General features: G+C 38.9%; 1 protein-coding gene across 2 annotated transcripts in view; it reads left to right on the top strand.

Annotated features, from left to right (window-relative positions):
- The window catches only part of LOC146733843 (uncharacterized), an 82,474-nt gene that overhangs the window by 15,574 nt on the left and 51,601 nt on the right, over positions 1-15,299 (top strand). Inside the window, exon 1 of one of the 2 annotated variants that reach the window (XM_085491689.1) lies at positions 2,246-2,314. The exons of the other annotated variant lie outside the window; for it this stretch is intronic. Within the exon in view, the coding sequence (XP_085347815.1) occupies positions 2,291-2,314 (24 nt within the window). The 5' untranslated portion in view covers positions 2,246-2,290. Of the gene's footprint in view, positions 1-2,245; positions 2,315-15,299 lie in introns of those variants that run through there. 2 annotated transcript variants of the gene reach the window in all.

The raw sequence follows: 15,299 nt of genomic DNA on the forward strand, positions 1-15,299 counted from the left end.
ATACAAACGCCGTGACCAGCGTGTTCATGTGTGATTTGAGACTCACAAATACAAACGCCGTGACCAGCGTGTTCATGTGTGATTTGAGACTCACAAATACAAACGCCGTGACCAGCGTGTTCATGTGTGATTTGAGACTCACAAACACAAACGCCGTGACCAGCGTGTTCATGTGTGATTTGAGACTCACAAATACAAACGCCGTGACCAGTGTGTTCATGTGTGATTTGAGACTCACAAATACAAACGCCGTGACCAGCGTGTTCATGTGTGATTTGAGACTCACAAATACAAACGCCGTGACCAGTGTGTTCATGTGTGATTTGAGACTCACAAATACAAACGCCGTGACCAGTGTGTTCATGTGTGATTTGAGACTCACAAATACAAACGCCGTGACCAGTGTGTTCATGTGTGATTTGAGACTCACAAATACAAACGCCGTGACCAGTGTGTTCATGTGTGATTTGAGACTCACAAATACAAACGCCGTGATCAGTGTGTTCATGTGTGATTTGAGACTCACAAATACAAACGCCGTGACCAGTGTGTTCATGTGTGATTTGAGACTCACAAATACAAACGCCGTGACCAGCGTGTTCATGTGTGATTTGAGACTCACAAATACAAACGCCGTGACCAGCGTGTTCATGTGTGATTTGAGACTCACAAATACAAACGCCGTGACCAGTGTGTTCATGTGTGATTTGAGACTCACAAACACAAACGCCGTGACCAGTGTGTTCATGTGTGATTTGAGACTCACAAATACAAACGCCGTGACCAGTGTGTTCATGTATGATTTGAGACTCACAAATACAAACGCCGTGACCAGCGTGTTCATGTGTGATTTGAGACTCACAAACACAAACGCCGTGACCAGTGTGTTCATGTGTGATTTGAGACTCACAAACACAAACGCCGTGACCAGTGTGTTCATGTGTGATTTGAGACTCACAAACACAAACGCCGTGACCAGTGTGTTCATGTGTGATTTGAGACTCACAAATACAAACGCCGTGACCAGTGTGTTCATGTGTGATTTGAGACTCACAAATACAAACGCCGTGACCAGCGTGTTCATGTGTGATTTGAGACTCACAAATACAAACGCCGTGACCAGCGTGTTCATGTGTGATTTGAGACTCACAAATACAAACGCCGTGACCAGTGTGTTCATGTGTGATTTGAGACTCACAAATACAAACGCCGTGACCAGCGTGTTCATGTGTGATTTGAGACTCACAAATACAAACGCCGTGACCAGTGTGTTCATGTGTGATTTGAGACTCACAAATACAAACGCCGTGACCAGCGTGTTCATGTGTGATTTGAGACTCACAAATACAAACGCCGTGACCAGTGTGTTCATGTGTGATTTGAGACTCACAAATACAAACGCCGTGACCAGTGTGTTCATGTGTGATTTGAGACTCACAAATACAAACGCCGTGACCAGTGTGTTCATGTGTGATTTGAGACTCACAAATACAAACGCCGTGACCAGTGTGTTCATGTGTGATTTGAGACTCACAAATACAAACGCCGTGACCAGCGTGTTCATGTGTGATTTGAGACTCACAAATACAAACGCCGTGACCAGCGTGTTCATGTGTGATTTGAGACTCACAAATACAAACGCCGTGACCAGCGTGTTCATGTGTGATTTGAGACTCACAAACACAAACGCCGTGACCAGTGTGTTCATGTGTGATTTGAGACTCACAAATACAAACGCCGTGACCAGTGTGTTCATGTGTGATTTGAGACTCACAAATACAAACGCCGTGACCAGCGTGTTCATGTGTGATTTGAGACTCACAAATACAAACGCCGTGACCAGTGTGTTCATGTGTGATTTGAGACTCACAAATACAAACGCCGTGACCAGCGTATTCATTGATGCTGCTCCTAATTCATAACAAATGTGAAATCAAAACACGGCGCAGTTATTGCAATTACGTGAAATCAACAACAGGATTGCAGTCGGAATCGGTGATTAAACGGACAATTGTGGTACATTTATTGCGAATAAATCACTGCCTGAATTATGGTTGGGGAAATAATTGCGCAACCTGAACATCATCAATAATTCACTTCAAATATTGAAGAAACCAATTTAATTTGTTAACTATTTCATTTCGGCTGTCACCTTAGAGTTTTTGAGTTTACGTCTAAATTTACGATTTCATCCTCAGCTGTTCTAAATCTGTAATATTTATTCAGTTTTATGTGACGAGTCGTTAACGGCGAAGAACAATGATGCATAGTTGCTAGCTGTGAACCAACGATGCACAGAAAATTGGACATTTGTGTGAGTAAACTAAGTAATCCATTTATCAATGATATATTTCACCGAACACGCATGATCAAGATTTGACTCAAATTATCGGTTGGTGTTTATGATTGAGACAATTTAAACTTACCGTATTAATTCAACAGCTTTAGAGCAGTATTCTAATTGCTCACAGCTTATTAGGTTTGCTCATGCACGTAGTAAATGTACTCAAATGATCGTCTCTTACGTGGGGAATAAATTTACACCGTAAACTATAGATGGCTGAGTTGATTGGAATAATGTTATGTACATAATTTCTATCAAACTTTTTTCTCAATATACTATAAATGTAATCGGTCGTGAGAGTTATCTTAGTCCAGTGGCGTGCGATTCGTTCTTTGAAATCGGATATATGTTTTGTTACAGCGTAGTATGATGATGTACATCACAAAATATACAATCTTTTTAAATATGTATAGATTGTGGGATCTAGCTCTCAATGAAATTTGCAACATTTCACTCGTTACTATAAAAAACTGCAACATTAAATATTAAACAATGAATAACCGTAACCGAGTGATATATGACGATTTGTCTTCCTGATGTGATAATTATTTTCCACATGAAGGAGATAAATTTAATATGCACTAAAGCTTAAAGTTAATTGTTTTGTCATCTCAAATTCGTTTTTTTATTTGTCAAAACTGTGTACTGATTTGAATAAAAAGCCACCAAGGCGTAATTTCTGGAAACCACGTGACATAGTGCACAACATACGAGTAACTTCAATTAATCCAGGTGTTATTCATATTGCACAAATGAGTGTTAAGAGAGGTTATTATATAAACGAGTTCATACACAAATTCAAAGGACACGTTCGATTAAATTACATAAAGACAATAAATACGCTAACAACGTAATGTATTAAATATATAACAAAGTAGCGTTACGCTAAATTATAAATAAATTGCTTATACTGCTCGTTAAAATAAATCAATGTCTTCACCAACACGTGTGACACCCCAGTCACATGGAATATCACCACTTTTAATATCACGAAACGATTTATATAGGCAGTAGTTCCTGTACAATAATATTCACAGTAGGTGTTGTCCAAAACGAGGTTGCAGCTCAATCAGATCAGATCGGTTACCATACAGTGGCCTTTGCGAACGTTTATTTAAATAATAACACGTTTGTGTCGCACATAATTGGAGTATTTTTTATAGATCATTTGAAATTGCCTATGGCATCATCTATATTAAGGTCATGACCACCATACCTTGGGCAGGCAACAAATCGTGATATTACCCTCACAATCATGTGTTATTATTTAATTATTCAATGTCATGTGATCGAGTTTCAACCAATCACAACACGTGTAACAACAGTGAGATATGAGGAACACATTCAATCAGGCATGTCGTCCTCAAATGCGACACATTTTTCAGATTCATCTAGAATGTAGTAGGTACAATAGGGTTTTCAATGACTGTGATGTATGTCCAGGGATTCTCAGTTTCAATGTATAGTTAGGTATCACTAAAATGACTCACCGTCCCAGACGATAGCGCCTCGAGACTGCAAGTTGTTAATGTCAATGTCATACACCGAATTGTCGAAAATTTGATTATACAGAAATATACAATATGGTAAATGCGTCATGGGCGCTTATATATGTTTGTTACGTGTTGAAGTCTCGCGAGAAAAAGACGTGAAATGAAAATAACGTGAATGAACGATTGATGTTTAAACGATCTTTACAAATGTTAAGGAAACCTTGGATATGACTGATTCAAACGTACTGACCGCAATCACAGGCTACCCAGTTATCTTCTGATATGGCTGGCTGTGTGCGGTGAAATTACTTTCGTTGTCAATATCGATGATGATAATGAATGTAGAAAAAAATACGTTATCTCTAGATTTCCAATATCGCTTTGTGCGTCGACAAAAACACGGGGTTCAAAAACAATACTTAGATTAAAAGCTAACACGTGGTGTAAATGGATAACAGACTATTACTACTGGATAAACAACATAAACACACTCTTATCACAGTGTCTATATGTGACATATTCAATTTGAATAAAAACACTTCTAAGAAAGTGTGTTACAAGATTATTGAATCCAACCATAACTCTAACAGCCATACCAACAAACACATGCACATGGTGGATAAATGAAGAAATATATGTTAAAACAGTACACAATGTATGGAGGATGGTAAATGAGGAGATGGATGTACTGAATCAGTACACCATGTATGGAGAATGGTAAATGAGGAGATGGATGAACTGAATCAGTACACTATGTATGGAGGATAGTAAATGAGGAGATGGAAGTACTGAATCAGTACACTATGTATGGAAGATGGGAAATGAGGAGATGGATGTACTGAATCAGTACACCATGTATAGAGGATGGTAAATGAGGAGATGGATGTACTGAATCAGTACACTATGTATGGAGGATGGTAAATGAGAAGATGGACGAACTAAATCAGTACACTATGTATGGAGAATGGTAAACGAGGAGATGGATGTACTGAATCAGTACACTATGTGTGGAGGATGGTAAATGAGGAGATGGACGAACTAAATCAGTACACTATGTATGGAGAATGGTAAATGAGGAGATGGATGAACTGAATCAGTACACTATGTATAGAGGATAGTAAATGAGGAGATGGATGAACTGAATCAGTACACTATGTATGGAGGATGGTAAATGAGGAGATGGATGAACTGAATCAGTACACTATGTATATAGGATGGGAAATGAGGAGATGGATGTACTGAATCAGTACACCATGTATGGAGGATGGTAAATGAGGAGATGGATGAACTGAATCAGTACACTATGTATGGAGGATAGTAAATGAGGAGATGGATGTACTGAATCAGTACACTATGTATGGAGGATAGTAAATGAGGAGATGGACGAACTGAATCAGTACACTATGTATGGAGGATAGTAAATGAGGAGATGGATGAACTGAATCAGTACACTATGTATGGAGGATAGTAAATGAGGAGATGGATGTACTGAATCAGTACACTATGTATGGAGGATAGTAAATGAGGAGATGGACGAACTGAATCAGTACACCATGTATGGAGGATAGTAAATGAGGAGATGGATGTACTGAATCAGTACACCATGTATGGAGGATAGTAAATGAGGAGATGGAAGTACTGAATCAGTACACCATGTATGGAGGATGGTAAATGAGGAGATGGATGAACTGAATCAGTACACTATGTATGGAGGATGGTAAATGAGGATATGGAAGTACTGAATCAGTACACTATGTATGGAAGATGGGAAATGAGGAGATGGATGTACTGAATCAGTACACCATGTATAGAGGATGGTAAATGAGGAGATGGATGTACTGAATCAGTACACTATGTATGGAGGATAGTAAATGAGGAGATGGATGAACTGAATCAGTACACCATGTATGGAGGATAGTAAATGAGGAGATGGATGTACTGAATCAGTACACTATGTATAGAGGATAGTAAATGAGGAGATGGTTGAACTGAATCAGTACACTATGTATGGAGGATGGTAAATGAGGAGATGGATGAACTGAATCAGTACACTATGTATAGAGGATAGTAAATGAGGAGATGGATGTACTGAATCAGTACACTATGTATGGAGGATAGTAAATGAGGAGATGGATGAACTGAATCAGTACACCATGTATAGAGGATAGTAAATGAGGAGATGGATGAACTGAATCAGTACACCATGTATGGAGGATAGTAAATTAGGAGATGGATGTACTGAATCAGTACACTATGTATGGAGGATAGTAAATGAGGAGATGGATGTACTGAATCAGTACACTATGTATGGAGGATAGTAAATGAGGAGATGGAAGTACTGAATCAGTACACCATGTATGGAGGATGGTAAATGAGGAGATGGATGAACTGAATCAGTACACTATGTATGGAGGATGGTAAATGAGGATATGGAAGTACTGAATCAGTACACTATGTATGGAAGATGGGAAATGAGGAGATGGATGTACTGAATCAGTACACCATGTATAGAGGATGGTAAATGAGGAGATGGATGTACTGAATCAGTACACTATGTATGGAGGATAGTAAATGAGGAGATGGATGAACTGAATCAGTACACTATGTATGGAGGATGGTAAATGAGGATATGGAAGTACTGAATCAGTACACTATGTATGGAAGATGGGAAATGAGGAGATGGATGTACTGAATCAGTACACCATGTATAGAGGATGGTAAATGAGGAGATGGATGTACTGAATCAGTACACTATGTATGGAGGATGGTAAATGAGAAGATGGACGAACTAAATCAGTACACTATGTATGGAGAATGGTAAACGAGGAGATGGATGTACTGAATCAGTACACTATGTGTGGAGGATGGTAAATGAGGAGATGGACGAACTAAATCAGTACACTATGTATGGAGAATGGTAAATGAGGAGATGGATGAACTGAATCAGTACACTATGTATAGAGGATAGTAAATGAGGAGATGGATGAACTGAATCAGTACACTATGTATGGAGGATGGTAAATGAGGAGATGGATGAACTGAATCAGTACACTATGTATGGAGGATAGTAAATGAGGAGATGGATGTACTGAATCAGTACACCATGTATAGAGGATAGTAAATGAGGAGATGGATGTACTGAATCAGTACACCATGTATGGAGGATGGTAAATGAGGAGATGGAAGTACTGAATCAGAACACTATGTATGGAGGATAGTAAATGAGGAGATGGATGAACTGAATCAGAACACTACGTATGGAGGATGGTAAATGAGGAGATGGATGAACTGAATCAGTACACCATGTATAGAGGATAGTAAATGAGGAGATGGATGAACTGAATCAGTACACCATGTATGGAGGATAGTAAATGAGGAGATGGATGAACTGAATCAGTACACCATGTATGGAGGATAGTAAATGAGGAGATGGATGAACTGAATCAGTACACCATGTATGGAGGATAGTAAATGAGGAGATGTATGTACTGAATCAGTACACTATGTATGGAGGATGGTAAATGAGGAGATGGATGAACTGAATCAGTACACCATGTATAGAGGATGGTAAATGAGGAGATGGACGAACTGAATCAGTACACCATGTATAGAAGATAGTAAATGAGGAGATGGATGAACTGAATCAGTACACTATGTATAGAAGATAGTAAATGAGGAGATGGATGTACTGAATCAGTACACTATGTATAGAAGATAGTAAATGAGGAGATGGATGTACTGAATCAGTACACCATGTATGGAGGATAGTAAATGAGGAGATGGATGTACTGAATCAGTACACCATGTATGGAGGATAGTAAATGAGGAGATGGATGTACTGAATCAGTACACTATGTATAGAGGATAGTAAATGAGGAGATGGATGTACTGAATCAGTACACTATGTATGGAGGATAGTAAATGAGGAGATGGATGTACTGAATCAGTACACTATGTATAGAAGATAGTAAATGAGGAGATGGATGTACTGAATCAGTACACCATGTATGGAGGATAGTAAATGAGGAGATGGATGTACTGAATCAGTACACTATGTATGGAGGATAGTAAATGAGGAGATGGATGAACTGAATCAGTACACCATGTATGGAGGATAGTAAATGAGGAGATGGATGTACTGAATCAGTACACTATGTATAGAGGATAGTAAATGAGGAGATGGATGTACTGAATCAGTACACTATGTATGGAGGATAGTAAATGAGGAGATGGATGTACTGAATCAGTACACCATGTATGGAGGATAGTAAATGAGGAGATGGAAGAACTAAATCAGTACACTATGTATGGAGGATAGTAAATGAGGAGATGGATGTACTGAATCAGAACACTATGTATGGAGGATAGTAAATGAGGAGATGGAAGTACTGAATCAGAACACTATGTATGGAGGATAGTAAATGAGGAGATGGATGAACTGAATCAGTACACCATGTATGGAGGATAGTAAATGAGGAGATGGATGTACTGAATCAGTACACCATGTATAGAGGATAGTAAATGAGGAGATGGATGTACTGAATCAGTACATCATGTATGGAGGATGGTAAATGAGGAGATGGACGAACTAAATCAGTACACTATGTATGGAGGATAGTAAATGAGGAGATGGATGAACTGAATCAGTACACCATGTATGGAGGATGGTAAATGAGGAGATGGATGAACTGAATCAGTACACCATGTATGGAGGATGGTAATGAGGAGATGGATGTACTGAATCAGTACACTATGTATGGAGGATGGTAATGAGGAGATGGATGTACTGAATCAGTACACTATGTATGGAGGATAGTAAATGAGGAGATGGATGTACTGAATCAGTACACCATGTATGGAGGATAGTAAATGAGCAGATGGATGTACTGAATCAGTACACCATGTATGGAGGATGGTAAATGAGGAGATGGAAGTACTGAATCAGTACACTATGTATGGAGGATAGTAAATGGGGAGATGGATGTACTGAATCAGTACACCATGTATGGAGGATAGTAAATGAGCAGATGGATGTACTGAATCAGTACACCATGTATGGAGGATGGTAAATGAGGAGATGGAAGTACTGAATCAGTACACTATGTATGGAGGATAGTAAATGAGGAGATGGATGTACTGAATCAGTACACTATGTATGGAGGATAGTAAATGAGGAGATGGATGAACTGAATCAGTACACTATGTATAGAGGATAGTAAATGAGGAGATGGATGAACTGAATCAGTACACTATGTATGGAGGATGGTAATGAGGAGATGGATGTACTGAATCAGTACACCATGTATAGAGGATAGTAAATGAGCAGATGGATGTACTGAATCAGTACACCATGTATAGAGGATAGTAATGAGGAGATGGATGTACTGAATCAGTACACTATGTATGGAGGATAGTAAATGAGGAGATGGATGTACTGAATCAGTACACCATGTATAGAGGATAGTAAATGAGGAGATGGAAGTACTGAATCAGTACACCATGTATAGAGGATGGTAAATGAGGAGATGGATGAACTGAATCAGTACACTATGTATGGAGGATGGTAATGAGGAGATGGATGTACTGAATCAGTACACTATGTATGGAGGATAGTAAATGAGGAGATGGATGTACTGAATCAGTACACCATGTATAGAGGATAGTAAATGAGGAGATGGAAGTACTGAATCAGTACACTCTGTATGGAGGATAGTAAATGAGGAGATGGATGAACTGAATCAGTACACTATGTATGGAGGATGGTAAATGAGGAGATGGATGAACTGAATCAGTACACCATGTATGGAGGATGGTAATGAGGAGATGGATGTACTGAATCAGTACACTATGTATGGAGGATAGTAAATGAGGAGATGGATGAACTGAATCAGTACACCATGTATGGAGGATGGTAATGAGGAGATGGATGTACTGAATCAGTACACTATGTATGGAGGATGGTAAATGAGGAGATGGATGAACTGAATCAGTACACCATGTATGGAGGATGGTAATGAGGAGATGGATGTACTGAATCAGTACACTATGTATGGAGGATAGTAAATGAGGAGATGGATGTACTGAATCAGTACACTATGTATGGAGGATGGTAATGAGGAGATGGATGTACTGAATCAGTACACCATGTATGGAGGATGGTAAATGAGGAGATGGATGAACTGAATCAGTACACTATGTATGGAGGATGGTAATGAGGAGATGGATGTACTGAATCAGTACACTATGTATGGAGGATAGTAAATGAGGAGATGGATGTACTGAATCAGTACACCATGTATGGAGGATAGTAAATGAGGAGATGGATGAACTGAATCAGTACACTATGTATGGAGGATGGTAATGAGGAGATGGATGTACTGAATCAGTACACTATGTATGGAGGATGGTAAATGAGGAGATGGATGAACTGAATCAGTACACTATGTATGGAGGATGGTAATGAGGAGATGGATGTACTGAATCAGTACACTATGTATGGAGGATGGTAATGAGGAGATGGATGTACTGAATCAGTACACTATGTATGGAGGATAGTAAATGAGGAGATGGATGAACTGAATCAGTACACTATGTATGGAGGATAGTAAATGAGGAGATGGATGTACTGAATCAGTACACTATGTATGGAGGATAGTAAATGAGGAGATGGACGAACTGAATCAGTACACTATGTATGGAGGATGGTAATGAGGAGATGGAAGTACTGAATCAGTACACTATGTATGGAGGATAGTAAATGAGGAGATGGATGAACTGAATCAGTACACTATGTATGGAGGATAGTAAATGAGGAGATGGATGTACTGAATCAGTACACCATGTATGGAGGATAGTAAATGAGGAGATGGATGAACTGAATCAGTACACCATGTATGGAGGATAGTAAATGAGGAGATGGATGAACTGAATCAGTACACCATGTATGGAGGATAGTAAATGAGGAGATGGATGTACTGAATCAGTACACTATGTATGGAGGATGGTAATGAGGAGATGGATGTACTGAATCAGTACACCATGTATGGAGGATGGTAATGAGGAGATGGATGTACTGAATCAGTACACCATGTATGGAGGATAGTAAATGAGGAGATGGACGAACTGAATCAGTACACTATGTATGGAGGATAGTAAATGAGGAGATGGATGTACTGAATCAGTACACTATGTATGGAGGATGGTAATGAGGAGATGGATGTACTGAATCAGTACACTATGTATGGAGGATAGTAAATGAGGAGATGGATGTACTGAATCAGTACACCATGTATGGAGGATAGTAAATGAGGAGATGGATGTACTGAATCAGTACACTATGTATGGAGGATTGTAAATGAGGAGATGGATGAACTGAATCAGTACACCATGTATGGAGGATAGTAAATGAGGAGATGGATGTACTGAATCAGTACACCATGTATAGAGGATAGTAAATGAGGAGATGGATGTACTGAATCAGTACACTATGTATGGAGGATAGTAAATGAGGAGATGGATGTACTGAATCAGTACACTATGTATGGAGGATGGTAATGAGGAGATGGATGTACTGAATCAGTACACTATGTATGGAGGATAGTAAATGAGGAGATGGATGTACTGAATCAGTACACAATGTATGGAGGATAGTAAATGAGGAGATGGATGTACTGAATCAGTACACAATGTATGGAGGATGGTAAATGAGGAGATGGATGTACTGAATCAGTACACTATGTATGGAGGATAGTAAATGAGGAGATGGATGTACTGAATCAGTACACTATGTATGGAGGATAGTAAATGAGGAGATGGATGTACTGAATCAGTACACTATGTATGGAGGATGGTAAATGAGGAGATGGATGTACTGAATCAGTACACTATGTATGGAGGATAGTAAATGAGGAGATGGATGTACTGAATCAGTACACAATGTATGGAGGATAGTAAATGAGGAGATGGATGTACTGAATCAGTACACTATGTATGGAGGATGGTAAATGAGGAGATGGATGTACTGAATCAGTACACTATGTATGGAGGATAGTAAATGAGGAGATGGATGTACTGAATCAGTACACAATGTATGGAGGATAGTAAATGAGGAGATGGATGTACTGAATCAGTACACAATGTATGGAGGATAGTAAATGAGGAGATGGATGTACTGAATCAGTACACCATGTATGGAGGATAGTAAATGAGGAGATGGAAGTACTGAATCAGAACACTATGTATGGAGGATAGTAAATGAGGAGATGGATGAACTGAATCAGTACACCATGTATGGAGGATAGTAAATGAGGAGATGGATGTACTGAATCAGTACACAATGTATGGAGGATAGTAAATGAGGAGATGGATGTACTGAATCAGTACACCATGTATGGAGGATGGTAAATGAGGAGATGGATGAACTGAATCAGTACACCATGTATAGAGGATAGTAAATGAGGAGATGGATGTACTGAATCAGTACACCATGTATGGAGGATGGTAAATGAGGAGATGGATGTACTGAATCAGTACACTATGTATGGAGGATGGTAATGAGGAGATGGAAGTACTGAATCAGTACACTATGTATGGTGGATAGTAAATGAGGAGATGGATGAACTGAATCAGTACACCATGTATAGAGGATAGTAAATGAGGAGATGGATGTACTGAATCAGTACACCATGTATGGAGGATAGTAAATGAGGAGATGGATGAACTGAATCAGTACACCATGTATGGAGGATAGTAAATGAGGAGATGGAAGTACTGAATCAGTACACCATGTATAGAAGATAGTAAATGAGGAGATGGATGAACTGAATCAGTACACTATGTATAGAAGATAGTAAATGAGGAGATGGATGTACTGAATCAGTACACTATGTATAGAAGATAGTAAATGAGGAGATGGATGAACTGAATCAGTACACTATGTATGGAGGATAGTAAATGAGGAGATGGATGAACTGAATCAGTACACCATATATGGAGGATAGTAAATGAGGAGATGGAAGTACTGAATCAGTACACTATGTATGGAGGATAGTAAATGAGGAGATGGTTGAACTGAATCAGTACACCATGTATGGAGGATAGTAAATGAGGAGATGGATGAACTGAATCAGAACACCATGTATGGAGGATGGTAAATGAGGAGATGGATGAACTGAATCAGTACACTCTGTATGGAGGATAGTAAATGAGGAGATGGATGAACTGAATCAGTACACCATGTATGGAGGATAGTAAATGAGGAGATGGATGAACTGAATCAGAACACTATGTATGGAGGATAGTAAATGAGGAGATGGATGTACTGAATCAGTACACTATGTATGGAGGATGGTAAATGAGGAGATGGATGAACTGAATCAGTACACCATGTATAGTAGATAGCATATGAGGAGATGGATGTACTGAATCAGTACACCATGTATAGTAGATAGCATATGAGGAGATGGATGTACTGAATCAGTACACTATGTATAGAAGATAGTAAATGAGGAGATGGATGAACTGAATCAGTACACTATGTATAGAGGATAGTAAATGAGGAGATGGATGTACTGAATCAGTACACTATGTATGGAGGATGGTAAATGAGGAGATGGATGTACTGAATCAGTACACTATGTATAGAGGATAGTAAATGAGGAGATGGATGTACTGAATCAGTACACTATGTATGGAGGATGGAAAATGAGGAGATGGATGAACTGAATCAGTACACCATGTATAGTAGATAGCATATGAGGAGATGGATGTACTGAATCAGTACACCATGTATAGAGGATAGTAAATGAGGAGATGGATGAACTGAATCAGTACACCATGTATAGAAGATAGTAAATGAGGAGATGGATGTACTGAATCAGTACACCATGTATAGAGGATAGTAAATGAGGAGATGGAAGTACTGAATCAGTACACTATGTATGGAGGATGGTAAATGAGGAGATGGATGTACTGAATCAGTACACCATGTATAGAAGATAGTAAATGAGGAGATGGATGAACTGAATCAGTACACTATGTATGGAGGATGGTAAATGAGGAGATGGATGTACTGAATCAGTACACTATGTATGGAGGATGGTAAATGAGGAGATGGATGTACTGAATCAGTACACCATGTATAGAAGATAGTAAATGAGGAGATGGATGTACTGAATCAGTACACTATGTATGGAGGATGGTAAATGAGGAGATGGATGTACTGAATCAGTACACTATGTATGGAGGATGGTAAATGAGGAGATGGTTGAACTGAATCAGTACACCATGTATGGAGAATGGTAAATGAGGAGATGGATGAACTGAATCAGTACACCATGTATAGAAGATAGTAAATGAGGAGATGGATGAACTGAATCAGTACACTATCTATGGAGGATAGTAAATGAGGAGATGGATGTACTGAATCAGTACACTATGTATGGAGGATGGTAAATGAGGAGATGGATGAACTGAATCAGTACACCATGTATGGAGGATGGTAAATGAGAAGATGGATGAACTGAATCAGTACACCATGTATAGAAGATAGTAAATGAGGAGATGGATGTACTGAATCAGTACACTATGTATGGAGGATAGTAAATGAGGAGATGGATGAACTGAATCAGTACATCATGTATGGAGGATAGTAAATGAGGAGATGGATGAACTGAATCAGTACACTATGTATGGAGGATAGTAAATGAGGAGATGGATGTACTGAATCAGTACACTATGTATAGAGGATAGTAAATGAGGAGATGGATGAACTGAATCAGTACACTATGTATGGAGGATAGTAAATGAGGAGATGGATGTACTGAATCAGTACACTATGTATGGAGGATGGTAAATGAGGAGATGGATGTACTGAATCAGTACACCATGTATGGAGGATGGTAAATGAGGAGATGGATGTACTGAATCAGTACACCATGTATGGAGGATAGTAAATGAGGAGATGGATGAACTGAATCAGTACACTATGTATGGAGGATGGTAAATGAGGAGATGGATGAACTGAATCAGTACACTATGTATGGAGGATGGTAAATGAGGAGATGGATGTACTGAATCAGTACACTATGTATGGAGGATGGTAAATGAGGAGATGGATGTACTAAATCAGTACACCATGTATGGAAGATAGTAAATGAGGAGATGGATGTACTAAATCAGTACACTATGTATGGAGGATGGTAAATGAGGAGATGGATGTACTGAATCAGTACACCATGTATAGAGAATAGTAAATGAGGAGATGGAAGTACTGAATCAGTACACTATGTATAGAGGATGGTAAATGAGGAGATGGATGTACTGAATCAGTACACCATGTATGGAGGATGGTAAATGAGGAGATGGATGAACTGAATCAGTACACCATGTATAGTAGATAGCATATGAGGAGATGGATGTACTGAATCAGTACACCATGTATAGAGGATAGTAAATGAGGAGAT

The sequence above is a fragment of the Saccoglossus kowalevskii genome, chromosome 16 (assembly GCF_978046115.1).
Source record: "Saccoglossus kowalevskii chromosome 16, keSacKowa6.1, whole genome shotgun sequence".
NCBI classification, from domain to species: Eukaryota; Metazoa; Hemichordata; class Enteropneusta; family Harrimaniidae; genus Saccoglossus; species Saccoglossus kowalevskii.